Raw genomic sequence first — 17097 nt, 5'->3', positions numbered from 1 at the left:
TCAAGGTGCCTTTCCCTTCGCAGTGAAGAATAAGATCACGCTGCAAAACCAGAGCTAAACCAGTCTCACCAAGACACATTGCTCAGTTCAACTGCCACACACAAGCACACATACAAGCAATGATGTGGAGCCTGGTTCACAAGTTCTCAGAACACATTTGCTCCAAAAGTTAACAGTGCACTGCTGCCAGACAAACCACAAGTCGTCTGATGCTCAGGGGTTAGTTGGAATAAAGGGAGATGAAATGTGAAACAGTAAGGGCTTTGAACTTGAGGACATGCCAGGCCATATCTCCAGCTGGTCTGTCACTGAAGTCAGTATACATGTGTCAATTTATACCATTTAAGGCTTGGTCCCATGCACACAAAGAAGCCTCTACGCTACAAATCATCTCCACATACTTTCAACTTTTCCTGGAAACTTTGCATCGGTCCCCTTCACGATCCCCACATTTGACCCTGTCCTCCCCAGATGAGACACCCCCTCTCTTCCTTCCCTGTGTGCTACCCCCACTTCTCTGCCTCACCAGCTCAGAGCTGAGCATGTTGCCCATGGGAGCATCTCACAGTAAACACTCCACAAACCAGGCACAGTTGTGTCACCTATCCAGTAAAGGACCTGGGAAATGTATCAGCCACTAGGAAACTCAAAATTCAATCCAGCAGTCAACACAGGCCCTTTCCCACATACTTAACCCCAGAAAGACATAAAACGGTAATACTACTTTCATTTTTCAAACTGAAACAGAGCAAAACCAATTGTGCAAAAGCCTTGCTCTGCTGCTAGCCATGCTGCATTTGGAGTTTGATATTTATTGCTTTCCTAACTTCCACCACTCAACGAGAAGCGTGTATTTCCTGAAGATGCCTACTGCAGATGGATGAGGGACTCTGGGGGCCGTGGAAAGCTCTGCACTGCACTGCGTGGCACTGGCTGCCACCCATGACACAAAGAATGCTTCTGATGGCACTCTGCTCGACAGCCAAACGTACGTGGGGAGTCCTGTAAAGAGCAGCTTTGGGGACTCCCTCACTTGTTTTAAGGAAACTCAGTTACAATTTTAAAATGCACAACTCATCCAAAATTCAACAGCAACAAAAAAAAAAACAGCACATGAAACACTCGTTTTCAGAGTAACCAGGAAATAGTTTCTCTCCTGATGGATCTGTGCTGTGAGTACAAATATACACACTCACAGCCCTTTTAAAGACAGTACCATAAAGACACATACCATTAAAGCGACAGTTAAGTCAACCCCAACTCCGGATATAAACTCAAACAGAAACAGACCAAGAGTATTTTTTAAAATTATGGAAAGATAAATAAAGGATCATGATATTGTAAATTCCTTGACATCTTATATCTTGGAAACTGCAAGAGAATCACGTAAATTAGCCTACTAATCTTTCCCAGAGGAGCACAAACGACAGAGTTTGGGAGAGCAGCAGCATTTCATCACAGGCAGGAGGCTTTGCTCAGGAGTGAGGTGCAGAGGCCAAGACAGACAGAACAGTATAAGGAGGAGGGGGAAAAAAAAAGGAGCTGCTGCATAAGAAATGTGTTCAAAATCAGCCAGAGGCTATGGGCTCAGTTTAGCAATTCTGGGCACATTTAACTCATCTGTTAGGATTTGTTTTTTGTTTGGATTGGGTTTTTTTTAATGATCACATTTTGGTACCTTCAGCATGCTGCATATTCAGGCACACTACAGTTTACCACTGACTGCCTGAGACTGTGGACAGCTCGTAACAATAGCTCTAAGAGATGAGCTGCACCTTGGCTATCTCAGCAGGGGCTTCCCCAGACTCCCCCACGCCACAGCTGCAGAATTTGACATCTTCCCAATGGAGAGGAGTCCTCTTACTCCCTGAAACTAGTTTCTCTGAAGCCAAGGAACTAGCACATTTGTCTCTCAGCCATGGCAAAGCTCGTCCACAGCTGCTTTTGGTTCTCCTGCCTTCCCAAAAAAATGTTTAGTTGTATTACAGTACGGAGTCCCTGCATTATTCAATGTTGCTGAAGCAAGGTGATGAGCTACGAAAGGTGGCTACAACCTTCCTTCTTTGATGGCACATGTCTGAAGAGGTCTTGGGAACAGAGATGAGACAACTGAACTTGATCCTGTGGAGATGGTGTATTCTATAACATTGACATCAAGTTCACTGTAAATGGGAAAGCTTGCTTGGGGTGGCTGGGGCTCTTTGCTCTCCCTTCTCTACTCAATGGTTGTGATCTCTGGAGGGACCTGCCATCACTCTATGAGATAAGTACAATTTTGTGTCTTTCGTATTAGTATTGATATTGGTTTTCTTATTTTATTAAATCTGTTTAAATTTCAACCCACAAGTCTCCCTCCTTTTCCCAATTCCCTTTCTCAGTTGGGGAGGAGAGATTGGGTGATAGAACTACGGGTTATTGTTTAGCCCTGGGTGCAGGGTAAACAGAGACAGGTGATTGCAAACAACTGACAGCTTTACACCCTTTTTTAGATGCAAGCCACAGATGTGCACCTGTGCAACAAGGAGGCCATCAGCACACTTTGGTGCTCAGCAGCTGCTGCCAGGGCACAGCCTCCAGCTCTACTGTGCAACAGGGGAGAAAGGATGTAAACCCTTGAAGCAAAATAAAACGCTTCTGGGAAAAGCACACAGAGGTCTCTAATGATGGCAGACACTGCATTACTGCAGTGTAATGAATAGGCCATTTCAGAACTGCAGCCACTTTGTTCTTTTCTGTATTGAACAACAGCCACCGGCTTTGCATCATAGGAAAAGCAACACGAGAGACCCAGACTTCACTTCAGTGGCCGAGTGCCCCACCTGAATGCATGGTCCTTATAGAGCCCTCTGCTGACTCCTAAAGATAGAGTCCAAACAAGGGACTTCTCAAACGTGCCACTGTCAGACCACTGCTGGTTTGCTCTTCGCTAGGACGACTTCGGCTTCGCTGCAGCGATGGGTTTTTTTTACAGACACATACACAATCACTGAAGGTGCCAGTAAGTCAGCTACTTCAAATGAAAAATAGCAACACTTGATAAAAAAAAAAACAAACAGAGTAACGACAGATGTGGCAGGTATTTAGGAAGAGCAAGACTGAAGGATGTGGCATATCTCCAAATCATAATGCACTGTCACCGGTTCCTCTCTCAACAAAAATAAAAGGAGGACTTTTGTCATTTCAGTTTGTAAAGAGCTGGCAATCTCAGCTGTATTATTGCAGCACTTAGATTAATGCAAACATTGACTGACAGCATACCCGAGGACAGGAAGCCACTGAACTGCAAATTGAGCTTTTTTAGCTAATCTTACTTCTTTATTTCTTTAAATCCTCATTGTTCGACGCTTTTCTATTTCATCCATCATACAAACATAAAACTCTGGTTCAGTAACATCCTGGCACAATATGGGCTTTACCAACATCAGCTAAAGCCTCTCTGCACACTCCTCACCTTCCCTACTGCCCCTTTCCACTGAAGCTGGTACTCTTATCAGGCAATTGGGGAAGGCTGATAAGGCAGAAATTTAAGCCACTACGCAGTTTCAAGGCAAAAGGAACAACTTCTTTGTATAATCCACAGTTAAGCTGTGGGACTAATTCCTCTAACACAGGACGTCAACAGCATGAATAGTTCACATGGGTTTAAAAAGTGACTACCTGTATTTATGCAAAAAAAAATATATACCCATCCAGGGCTCTTGAGCACAAAGATACCATTCTGACTTAAAGGAATCCCTGGAAGAGATGCAGTAGATAGAGCTGTAATGCCTGACAATATAGACTGCACATAGTACTAACTGGGCATCGCTCAAAAGAGGTAGCTAGTAATTTTGTTCAAAACCTAAAATCGGCAGATGTGGCTCCAAACACATTCAGACACGTCTTCTCAGAACACCAGTTTCTCACATGGGCTTCAGAGACAGCTGCATTTTAAAGAAATCCTGGTCTTTAAAACTACAAGAGCACACGAACTAAATACCACCTGCTTATGGGAAAGTCACATATCTTTTTCATTAGAAAAGCGTCTCAAAACAGAGAGTAACAATGCCCTGAAACAGTCAGGTATTCTCCATCCAAGAAGGAATCTTTATGCCTTCATCCAGGCTCTGTCTACACACAGACGTTCACAGATGTTTAATTAGTAGCTTAAGACAGAGTGCTTTGGTGATAAATGTCTCACTGAAATCAATGAGAATTAGACATTTAAACATCCTCGAGCATCCAGACATGATCTACTTGGCGAGGCCAGTATAATATTTTCAGAGGGCTAGTTTAGGACTGCCTTAAATCAGCATAACTTGTGGAGACATTTTACCAGCTTAAGCTGCACCAGAATAAGCACACCACCAGCCACGCATTTTACTTTAGCTACATTTTGCTTTTAACCTGCTTTATGTCTGAAATTTCTATCCCCTCAGCCCCAGTCTAAGCCTTCACAGCCTGCCCATGTCTCTCACCCTTGTAGGCTCCCCTCAGCCAGCGAGTAGCCAACCCAGTCTTGGTAGTTGCCCAGATTTTTTCCCCCCCATCAGCATTCCCTTCCTTTGCTGCTTCCATCTAGGGAGATGACACCTAAGCATCAGCTGCAACCCATTCCCCTTTGAACCAAAATACACAAAACCATTATTCTTAAGACCTCATTTTTACAAAAATGTCTCAGCATTGCCTAAAAAAAAGTATATGCGCTAGCTTCTGAAAATGGGACAAGAATTTGTCTAGTTCAGCCTGATGACTGGAAAACAGAGAGGATGCTCTGTTTCAAGGTAGCATTAACCTGATCAGTGCAAGTTACTCCTCAGTTGTCAGGCAGGACTCTGAGCACACATACAGATTAGGGAGCACGAATACATCAATTGCTTACACTAGCATGAATGCCTTCATTTTGTGCTCTGCTATACATGTTTACAGTGTCTTTTATTTATGCCCCTCTTTTTCCCCTCCTCCTCTAGTGCTGAACACATTTAAAACATCCAGGAAAAGTAAAGCATCAGCCAGCCTCTATAGCACTGGCAAGCTGTACACCAAAAGAGACAATCAGATAAAATACCACAGTACTATCACAGAAAGGTATAAAAACCAGCTGCCGACCATGGGGAAGTTGGTGTGCAAGGACTTGGGTCGTAAGCATTTGATATCTAAAGGCATATTAAGAAAAACCTTTGAGTGAAGCAGCTTTGTCCACTTGGCTTACGCAGATGGTTGGCACAGTAATCATCGTACAACATCTTTTTCACTAGCAGCTTTGTGACAGCTTGGTGCCAGGGCAATCCCCTATCTTACTGGAAAGATGGGGTCATATTGCAAGTTTCCAACTCCCAAACAGTGGTGTTTAGAATTAGATTGTTGTCAGGGTTACCCTCATATGAGCTCGAAATTTGCCTGCCACATATACTATGCGCAACATTTTGTTGCGGTTTTTTTTTTTTACTTCAGTTAACATTCCTGCAGACAGACTCACTTGTGTAGACAGTCAGAATCCAACGCGGATGTAAACACAGACAACTATTGATCATAATATACCCATGTATTTTAGAAAGCTGCTTGCCCAGCTCTATTTATGATTTTTTTTTCCCAACATAGGAAATGTTGTTTTGCAAAGATAAATTCCACATCATAATGATCACATCTGCTCTCCTTGACCTGTCTATTTGCATGGTAACCATATCAAAAACAAGGCCACCCACACACAACTAAGTCATGTCTACTCTCAACTCTTCTGCTTGTTAATGGAAAATTAATATACATAAAGAAAAAATATCACCACAAAGACTCATCTTACTTTTTTCGTGGCAAGTTCTGAAACACAATACATATGCTCATGGAAAATGGATGCATACATATTCCCTACACAAACACAGGCAAATGACAGAAAGAACAAACTAGTAGGTACCTCCCAAAGTTCTATTTATTCTGTTCAAAGATTTAATCCCTCAGATTTAGGAGGAAGCCCTTGGGTGACACAAGTCAGGTGTGACAGCTTTGAAGTCCTTCCTCTATAAATAAAGCTTTCTGGCTGAGGCTCACTTTTCCTTCCGCGTGAAGGACGGGACTAGAGAATTTGCTGCCCGTAAAGCTGGACTCTGTCAGTCACTGCCAAACACATTAATCCTGACATGTTTAGCATTAGAGTCAGACAGCAGCAATGGTTTTAATGAGATCAAAGAAAAGAGTGGACTTACCAGCACACTTCCACCAGCCTTTGGCTGCCTAGCCAGGCTCACGCCCATCCATTCGTCATCTCTGTCTTCTTTGCAGGTCTTTCCGCAGATCGTGCCCCGAGAATTACCTACAGAAAGAGGGGAAAGGCAGCAAGGCAAGGAGACGTGAGTTTTAAAATACCCACCAAAGAATCATCAAACATCTGCCTGACAGTGCTTTGCTCTTCCCTTTCATCCCCATTATTAGCTCTTCTATGCATTAACCAGGGCGATGCTCTCACTCTTACTAAGCATCATACAAATACATAGTACAGGACAGACCCTGTCCTAAACAGCCAGCAGCTATTACAGCACATCCACAGTTCTACTTGAATAAACCATCCAACTGAAGGCAATGGGAGAGATGTGAGATTGCCTGCAGAATGCAATCAAAGCAAAAATTACCCCTGAAAATGAGATCTGGGGCACTTAAAAAAATTAGGCCTAAATCTTTAGTCCTGTCAGGCAATATTCACACATCCATAAGAGACAGTTTACATTACAGTAGCAGGACAAATCACACTTAGCCAAAACACTGTTTTAACACATGTAACCTTCATAAAAATTAACTCTACTTGACTCAGTCATGAAAAGATGAATACTAACTGCCTTTTTTATAGGCAGAGAAAGCATTAACATGCATGTCACCAAGAAAACCAAAATATTAAAAGGCTTCCATTTTCTCCATCAGAATCCAGCACGAGGTTTTGGATCAGAGCCTTAGTTTAGGACTCCATCTTCCCCCGACTCAGACAGTACATCAGAGAAACCAAAGTTGATCCTGATCACATGCAATAGCGTACAAGCATGGGCCTCACTGAGAAACTTATTTCCTTTAGCACAAGAAGCAAATCCAAGGAATGATTTGCTGCGTTATGAGGGAACCCACAGATCACCACGTTGCTAATCACGCACCCACCGCCGCACCGCCTGGGGTCATCCCACGCACCCTTACTTCAGCACCACCTGGATTAGGCAGCAGCGCTTCCCACCACTCACATACCCACCAACACGCTGCAAAGGCATACTGAAGCAGGTGGAGAAAAGACAGTGGCTTAGGGAAAGCAAGGAAAAAAATCCACCTTTGCCTGGTTACTCACTGAAGAGAGGAAGCAGGGCACTGAGAGGACACCAGCACGTGGTGGGATGCTATTTCGTCATGCTGAAGGGAATATGACACCTTCGCTACCAGTGCTCAAAATCCACCAGGAGAAGCTGATGAATCCCTCTCAATGTTTTGGGGCCTCTTTGAAGCTGGCAAGAGGATTGCTGGCCATCTGGGGCATGGTTTTTGTTTTCGTTCCCCTCATCTCCCTCCCAAGCATCATAACTACCCACCTCGCCCCATATCGAGTTCTGTGCATCTTCTGTCAGGATTGGTATGGACTCGACATTTAAACACAGCTCCTGGGGACTGAACAGAGGTGCTGTATTTAGATTCTGCCTTGGGAGCGCCAACCAAGACCCTGGAAACCAAAAGCAAAGTAAAAAGTGATTAATTTCAGGACAAAAGGAAAAATAAATAAATAAACATCAGCAAGGTTCACATTGCCAGAGCTTCCTCAGCAAAAGGACTTTTTCCAGCAACCTTGTAAAATGATGACATTGATTCACAAACTGAAAACACCACCCATAATGAAGGAATTTTTCCCCAGTGAAGCCACAAATACTTTAACAAGTTAAATTTCCATTAGGAGTGTAACACATTTAAAGCAAACCCAGCCCTCCAAGCATTTAGGAAAGTATTAGGACAGACAACAGCAGCTGCATCCATTTTTCCTCAGTTTTAATGAGATCTCTATCAATCTAAGAACCCAGAAGAGCTAATACACACACCCCCATGAGAGGATGAAATCTGAACCTGCATGCCTGCCAGCCAGACAAAGATTAATAAGCTTGTTTAGAAAGCTGAGACACCCCCTTCTCAGAACATTTTATGCCATTACAGCTTTAAAAAACAACAGCAAAAAGCCCCAACCAACAACACAGGAGCAAATCTCTTCCACAATGCATTGCTATCAACCAACACTTACCACTAAGGCTGTGAAGACTATACCTGGAATATTTATCCCACATGAGAGCTGGGAAGCACCAATGCACAGCTCTGACCATAGGGTTTCTTAACATACCCTTGAAAGATGGTGAGCACTTTTTAATCACTTGCATTATGATCCAGTTAACTGTTTAGCAATCTGGCAGCAGATCATGCCCTAAGGGATGCTTTGAGGAGGTTTACGTGGGAAGCACAAGTATTAAGGGAGCCCTTCATTAAAGGGACAAATCTTTCTCTCCTGGTTGTGAGCAAGATCTAGGCACATGAGGGTGAGGAGGGAGGTTAAGCAGGAGGAGGCCAGCTCCAGGGAGGGTGGTGGGGAGTACCAGGTAGTTTCGTATCAGTCCTGCCAATACCTTTGCACTGTGAGGCAGGGCAGAGCTTCTGCATCCAACAAAATCCTCACTGAAGTTAAGCCCAGAGCTGGAACTAAGGGTGACCGTCGCTAAAAGACTGAGCCTCCAGCACTTGCGTGCAGGGACCCAGCCTGCTACTTGGGAGGCAGCAGCCGACCAAGGGAACACTGTTCTTGGTTTACCCAATAAAGGGACAAAGAGCTACTGGTGCAAAGTCAGTCCGCATACACAGCCCACCCACAGCACAGAAAGCCCAGCACCAGCCCCAAAATGGAAGCTTTCCCTGTTTTAAACAATTTTTCCTTCATCCTCTAATTTAAAGTTCCATCACCAACCACTACCCATCACTACCATCCCAGTAAACAGAGGGAGACCGGAGGCACAAGACATGTATGTGTCCAGGGTCAGCCTGAACCACCTGGAAGAGCTGCTCCTGCATCAGAGTCCAGTCTATATCAAAGAGCAGCACATCTCCACTCCTGCTGTGATACCTGCTTCCCTGGATGTGGGATGAGACAAAAACCATCCCATGGCACTGGGAAATACATTTACAAAAAGAAGAGAAACTGCTACATTAAGTGATCATTTTCTCCTAGGTTTCATGAGCTAAGCTGTACCATTTGGAGAAATTTGGTGGGGCTGCACCCTGCAACACACATCATGTTTTCACAAGTGAGAAGAATTAATGTCCGTAATACTTAAGTTGCTAAAACCTACAAAGCCTGCACACATCAGGGAGTGAGCGCAAAGGAGCCTGAAATAATAGCTCCAAATGGAAATCCCACCAGGCAGGCGGCAGGCAGAAAATCAAATGCCAATCATTTCATTTACACAGGCGATGAATGCGTGTCATTCACTTATTGACATTCATGAGGTCTAACAAAAATAAATAAGGGGGGATATTACTAGCTTAAAGAGTCACAGGTTCAAATTGCAAATGGCAAGAAACTGTTTCTATGACCTGTTATAACAATAAGATAATGTACGCCGCATTGACCTCCAGTTTAAAAGAAGCTTTGCTCTAGCCTAAGAAAAGTAAATTTGATTCAGTAATTAGTGCACAAGGTACCTTGGGTTGCAGAATGCAAGACTGGAGATGAAGGAGCCCAAACAGCAAAGATGCTTCAGCTCTCTTTAAAAAGCTGAGTGGGAAAAATTGATAATTAATGATTCGAGTAGGCTACTGGCACAGATAATATTACTGTCTTGAGCAAATATACCTTTCAAAAATAAAACGTCTGTTGCTGTTCTTCATATGGACTGAGCAGATGGAAGCAGCCAGTAAAGGCAACTGGTGACATTTGCCAAAAGCAAATCTATTTTGGATTGTCCTGACTGTCTATACATTCAAATTTGATATTTCACCTACATCACACACTATGTCATCTTAGGATCTTGTCTCATTCTTTCACTCTTGCACCTAGACCCCAGCAGGTGAAAGCTTTGCAGATCTCCTGTTCCACCTGACACAACCCATGCTTGCCCATGGCCTGAGACGGCCACCTTCAGGGAAATGGGAGGTTTTCTGTTGGTTCACATGCTTTTTGATTGGTCAAGTTGGTATTTGCCACATACCACTTCGGTTTTATTCAAAGGTTTGAGACTGGAAGAATTCCTTTGTCAAGAAGAGTCCTTTACTCTTTCATTATTTTCTGTATGCAATTGCTTAACTGTTGGGAGGAAGTCACCTCTTTAACTGTCGGTAGGAAGTCACCTCTTTAACTGTCATGAGACCTTTCAGCAGACCTGGACAGAAGACTCATTTCCATCCAAATATTTTGGGACTCATCGAGCAAAACGAACGCCTGTTTTGTGTCTCTCCTACATGTTAAAACACCTTTGAAATCTTTTGCAGTTTCTATGAAACAACGCTGCAACCAGAGAAGGTGTTTTTTCTCCAGTAGCATATCGAAACAGAAATACATTTCGAAACAAAGCCTTATTGTCTAATGGAGTCTTCTTGCATCTCAGTGCTGTGGAGTCTTGCCTGGCATAAACACAGAAGATACATAAACAGCCAGCAGAAGTACAACCCTGTCCTCTTGCTATTATCAGGCAACCTTCCAACATATTCCAAGCAGTTTAACCAGCTCTCATTTAAAATACCCTAATTTTGTGGTACAGATTTACAGTGCTGCTATAGGACTACTTGGGTTGCCAGCAAGCAAGCACCGGCAGTGCTCCAGCTTTTTGCCAAAAGGCTTATGATGTGGGCAGTACTCTTTGCAGAGATTATCAATGAGTGCTGGCTCTCACCACAACCACAATACTCTGCAGGAAGCCCCTAGGATATTTGTGAGTAGCTGCATGAAGACACCTTGAAGGGGAAACCCCGTCAAGAGAAAGGGATTACTTTCCATTGAAGAGAACCGAGGGCAGTAGGAGTGGGGTTTCGGGCCATTTTAGGGTCACTTTTGCTTGATGTGCACAGAGCTCTGTGAACCAAGTACTGGGGTCTAAACTGATGTGAGGAGCAGTAAGCAGAGAGGCCATCTAACCTTCTCTTGTTGCATTCATACTCACATGATCAAGGACAAATGCCCTCATCTGAATGGAGACAACTACACAGCTGCGTGGCCAGAAACCATCCCACTGCAGGAGCCACAGCAGCCAATATTAATGAATGACAAGAAGCTTTTTTGGCCACAGGGAAATCCACACCTCCTTAAAACTACTTCCTGCAGAACAGTAACTATCACTTTGCTGGTGATTGACCCTCAGGACATACAGATTTGAAAATAAAGTGCTGCATTTAGCAGAAGGAACAGTGAACGAAAGTGTCGAGCTGACCGATGGCATGGAGAGATGCCAAGCACATTAAGCATGAGCCTACAGCATGCCAGCAGCGATTAGGAAATCACAGCTCAAGGACTGGGGAGTGTAGGTACCTCACCTCACTGCAATGTTAAGTGGCAGAGAAAAAAGTCTTTAAATATCCTTGCATACCACAGAGATTTCTAAAGCAGGACCAGAGGAGGGTGCACCACCAGCATATCCCAGTTGAGTTTCTTCCCTTCAGAAAGGTCTCTGTCACTTGCTAAGCCCTTGAAATAAAAACCCCAGTGGTTCATCCATTACGTGCAGGGCGAGAAGCAGGAGGGCTGTTATTTGAGTGGCAGATGGATCACCTGTGACCAACAACAGCAAGCCCAGGTTCCCCAAAATGCCATGGCAGCACCTACAGCATCACTACATCGTTTATGCAACGCAGCATCGTTAACACAACACCCAGCCTCCAAGGGGTCAGTCTGCTCCCACGTCTTCCTTCTGGCTGCACACAAGTACGTGATGAACTAACAACACATATCCATCAGCCTGAGATGCAGAACAGCCTTCACGTTTCAGTGGCAGCGCAACCTGGTGAAGAGCAGGGCTGAAGGAATGAAGCAACAGCACAGAAACCAGACTCATTCCCTATTGTAAAACTCACAGCAGGACACCATGCAGCTAAACTGACTCCATTACTTTTTCATGCCAGATCGTGTTGCCAGAAAGGGATAAAGTTGTTACCCTGGACTTGCTGAGGGATTTGGGGGTGTCAGCAAGAAGGGGGCATAGGGAGGGGAAGGGAGAGGGATAAAGTAACATTGTATTTTAAAAAAGAACAATCAGAGATGTCACATTATTAACATTTTTTATTAGGGCAAAAATTGACATTTGTTTATTTTTAAACTGTCTGAAGGAAAGCAGAGAAAGCAACATTCTTGGTCACTTTTTGAGTCTTTACTTCAAGCTTCAGAATTATATCCAGAGAACAGAAGCACTTCAGCTTGTCTCTGCCCCAAACTCAAGCAGCCACCTGGTTCCTTACTCAGCTGAAAATGGCAATGACAGGTAATAGGGTAAATCTTTCAAGATTTACAGCCATGAAACCCGCTTAAGGAAGGAAAAGGAGACATTGTCAGAAATACAATAACCTCAGCACATATGTGATGACAAACTTTTCTTGAGACAAAAACAACTCCTAAATGGAAGCATCATTGCAATTATTATTTCAGACAGGTCAAAGGCACTGACTTACTCCACTATTGCAGTGGAGGCTGAATACCTATATTCCACTATAATTTCTGTGTCAAGGACTGTGTAGCAGCCTGACTATTCACATTTATCTGATATAATACTTCAAACCAAATATTCCCCTCCTTTCTTTCCTCCTGCAAGAATATTTGGCTCATATAAATTCTCAAGAATCACCAAACCCTGAATCGGTTTACTGAAAACATGCAGGTCTATAGCAGATAATGTAGACGGGTGCCTTCGCGGTGTTGGTAAATAATTGGCTGAAACACTGAAGTTGAAGAGCTGGCCATTATAGATACAATTTTAACACAAAACAGTGACTATATATACACACACAGAGATGGGCTACTGAGAATAACACACTTCAGCTAAGCAGCTTGCATGATCAGAAGTATATGAGGTGACTATCAGGCTCCAATATTCAGAGCAAGAAGCCCTGAACTACCATGATCACACTCTCAAACACTTGGGAGCATATTAACACATTAAATAACTTTAGATAGGTGGGAGCCCTATCAGCCTCGGGTATGATCAATCACATTTTTGCAGGCTCACATAGTGCACAGCTCACCAGGCAAGCCATAAATTCCCAAAATATTACTGTCTAAAGTTAGCTTAACTACTGCCCACTGTAGTGTACAGGCCAAAAGGGCATGAGAAACTGAAATCACAACTCTTCTTTGGGTAAAAAAAAAAGCTACAAAGCTAAGAAGAAAACTGATGCACAAAACCAAACAATAACCCTATGACTATTAAGCAGAGCTATATACTACAATGGGATGAATAAAAAACATTTTTACTACATATTCCCTATAACAGACTTCAACCTTTCCCCAGAATATCACATTTGAAAGACAAGGGAGAGGGAAAAAAAAAAAAAAAATAAAAAAAAAAAATCACCCTGCCAGTTAGGGAAATAGCTCTATAGCTTTGCACACAAAAGCTTCATACACAAAAACCTGACAAATCTGAAAAATGTCATCGCTTCTACTAAGCATTTCCCTCTGCACTCATCCAATAAACTGGGCTTGTATCTTGTATTTCAATAACCTGCAACTGGTAATCACTTTAAACTGGAAATCAGAGACTTTTATGCTCCAAAGTGATGTCTGGAGGCAGAAATAAGATTCTGTACAGTATAAATACAGTTTTAAAAGGGTACAATATAATACTGCAAGCCTTTATGCCCTGTTGAAGTGGGCATAGCTAAAGGCACTGACAAGGGTTCAGCCCTTTGATGGTCTGAATGTCAAGGAAGTTGGGCCAGATCTTTTACACTTTCCAGAACAAATAAGTTAAACACTTAAAATTGATATTAAGTTGCACTGCGCAAAAAAACGTGCTTGCACTCAGAATATGCCCATCCAGTACAGGGGATGGCATCTTCAGAAAACTGGAAGGCGGCTGCATTTTAACAGCAGAGAGATTCATCGCTGTCCCTTGACCTTTAGGCTGCACACACACATTAAGAGCACAACTGCACGTAGCAAACTAGAATCGAGGAGAGTGTAAAAAAACATATCTCCCAAACTTGTTACCCCAGCCTCTGTTTGGCACAGGATTTTGAAGCACCCATGAAAACAAACTCCCCGGTTCCACAATAAAAAGAGGAGCTTTCCCATCAGTGGTGACAAGCCCACCCTCATGATTTTTGACAGTGCTGGTGCTGACCATATTAAGATGCTGTTATTTAAAAACACTTCATGATCTCAGATACTTTTTTTTTTCCAGGTGCCATAGTCGAGGCTCAATGAAGAAGCTCCACTTTCAGAAAACTGGAGTTCATATAACTGGAGTTTTTACTTTTGAGCACCAGACTTCTTGTAGACAGCTGCCTTCACACAGACACCCAACACTGCTAGTGCAGCATCTTTTCCAAGCAAAGTGGGATATGTGGGAGACTATCCTCCCTGGTCAACCTCCCCTTCAATAAAAATCACACCAGCAGGTGCTATCTGAAGATAATTCATGTTATTGATCAGAATGATAGACACCCACACAAGGAGCAACAAATAATATAATTTTCATCCCACTATACCTCACTAGATCAGCATTTCATTCACACCACTGTGAATCCCCAGCAATTTGTGTCGAACACAAGTTGCTTTCAGCCTTTGCATCCTTTGTAGGTTCCTACCCAAAGTTAAGCATTGCTTTAAACTGAGAGCTTTTCTTCTCCCAGAGCGCTTTTCCTCTATGAGGTCTTCTGATAAGTCCTTAAAAATGAATGCTCCATGAAAGCCACTGTCGAGAAAGCCAGAGCACACAACTGCTTGTGAACTAAAGGGTGTGAAAGAAGTTCATTTTTAAAGAACTGGATGCCAGCATGAATACATTTATTTATATCACAGTGCAGCACAGTTCCAACATCAACAGCTGAGTTGTCGGGCCATATCTAAGTGTAAGAGATAAAGACAAGTTTTGTGGACGTTTATTGGCAGCAGTGGCTCCTACTCACATTAGGAGTGCACCAGATGACATCAACTAGGTCCAATTAAGAGAAATCAGTTTTAATTCTAACAAAGAGCCTCTGACCCAGACAAGAGAGAGATGGACTATGCTCCAAGGCTCTTTTCAGTCAACAGGAAAAACAAGCAGCTTGCCAGTTTGCATAATTTTTTGAGATGTAGACAAACTTTCTATCACTGTTCCTTATTTTTTTTAAAAAAAGTTACACAGACATTTCCTCTACGGCCCCTCACGCCAAGAGCGGGCGCACAGAGGGTACGATTTGGAAACGTCTCTCCAGTCACCGGAGGGATTTTCCTCCTGCCCAGGCGGAGCACGGAGAGATGAGCCCTGTCAATGCTAAACGCGCTGCTCCCGCTGCAGGTTACCGCTACTAAAACTTTCCCCGTTTAACTCGGCGTGACCTCTCATCTTTCATACCCCGTGCGTTTGCTGTCAAGGAGATGAGTTGCTAAATATTTCCCCCAAGGAAGCGGGGCCGCTCCAAAGCGCCAAACCGCCAGACCAGGCACCACTGGCGCTTGAGGACAGCGAGCCCACCGTGCCGAGCGCCAGCCGCCAGCCCGGGAAAGGACACCCCCGTCTTAACACACCGCCCGAACAGGGGGACCCCGGTTTACGTTAGGGTGAACCCCACCCGGCGCACAACCCGCCTCCACCGGGCGCAGGACGGGGCGGAAAGTGCGCGGGGAAGAGCCCCCGCAGCCGGGGCAGAGGCACGGGTTCCGCTCCCCGGCTGCGGGAGATACCCCGGCAGCGCTCGCCCCGCCGCAGCCCCACCGCCCCCGCGCTACTCACCACCGCGTGCTGTCGTGGTAGTGCTGCAGCACCGAGTATCCGAAGAAGGAGCTGTTGGGGCCCTGGAAAACCACGGGGCGACCCACGTCCACGTTGTAGCAGCGCGCCAGGGCTACCCACAGCAGCGCCCACAGCACTCGCGCTCCGCGCCGCCGCGCAGCCGCCGGCATCCTGCGAGCCCCGGGGCAGCCGCCCGTCCCGGCGCCGCTGAGCGCTGAGCCCCGGCCCGCCGAGCCCCCGCTGCCCCCCGGCGCCGACTCCCGAGCGGCGTGGTCGGGCGCGGCGCTTTTGTGCCCGCCCCGCGGCGGGGCTCGGCTCGGTTGGGCTCGGCCCGGCCCGGTCGCTCGCTGTGCCCCGCGCCGCGACGCCCGGGGACTGCGCGCCCCGTCCGCTCCGCTCGGCCCCGCGGCGCCGGCGCCCCCTGGCGGCCGCGGGCGAGACCCGCCACCGCCTCCCGCCGGTGAGGGCGGCCCCGCCGGGGGTCACGGCGTGCTCCGCCTCGCCCCGCGCCGCTCTCCCGCATCCGTGCCCCGAAACGCGCCCTCCTCGTCTCTCCCACCCGGCTCCTCCCGCCGCGGCACCCGTGGGTGTCCCGCGGGGCCCCGCCGCCCCCCCTCAGCACCCCCCTCCTCCACGCAACAGCCCTTCAGCTGTGGCTTCATCTCATTTTCCATCTCCCCCCCGTTCTCACGTGTCCCTGGAGTGGTGACCGTCACGGGTCTGGAGGGAGAAGAGGGAAGCCACAAAGCCGAGGGCCAGAAAGGGGTGTTGGGGGAACCCGTTCTGCCTCCCGTCGTTCGTTTGGGGCCATTGGCAGTACTTGAATTTGGCACGTGGAGAGGAACGCTTCACGCCCAGGGAGAAGGGCCTGGTTCCTGTCACGCTGAAATGAAGGGGAGTTGTACCTGGGGAAAGGGAAGCTGTGAGGAGAGGTGGTGTGTTTTATCAGGGCAGCAGGAATGAAAATACTTTGGAAAAAAAAATCAGACCCATGTTTTCTGGCATAAGTCCTTCAGGCCTGAAGAAGAAGCAGCAACCTTCGTGGCTAAGTAAAAGCTGAAAAAAATTACTCTAATATTTTAATAGTTAGACTACCTGAGAGCAAAAATAATCCGTCAAACATGTAATAAAAGATGAGCAAGAGCAAAGGCAAGACAACAGCCTCCTCCAGTGGGTAAGACAAGGGTGACGTATCACCCTGCAG

At 45.5% G+C, this 17097-nt stretch overlaps 1 protein-coding gene across 1 annotated transcript in view; it reads right to left on the bottom strand.

Annotated features, from left to right (window-relative positions):
• The window catches only part of ITGA9 (integrin subunit alpha 9), a 236129-nt gene extending 220066 nt beyond the window's left edge, over window positions 1-16063 (bottom strand). Inside the window, exons 1-3 of the mRNA XM_068405193.1 lie at window positions 15894-16063; window positions 7536-7663; window positions 6180-6286 (exon numbers count right to left, since the gene is read on the bottom strand). Coding sequence (XP_068261294.1) covers window positions 6180-6286; window positions 7536-7663; window positions 15894-16063 — 405 coding nt within the window. The remainder of the gene's footprint in view (window positions 1-6179; window positions 6287-7535; window positions 7664-15893) is intronic.
• Window positions 16064-17097: the final 1034 nt, after the last annotated feature.

This window comes from Nyctibius grandis, chromosome 7, assembly GCF_013368605.1.
Source record: "Nyctibius grandis isolate bNycGra1 chromosome 7, bNycGra1.pri, whole genome shotgun sequence".
Taxonomy (NCBI): Eukaryota; Metazoa; Chordata; class Aves; order Nyctibiiformes; family Nyctibiidae; genus Nyctibius; species Nyctibius grandis.
The sequence above is the reverse complement of the archived record's forward strand: the minus strand, read 5'-3'. Positions and strand labels throughout refer to the sequence as shown.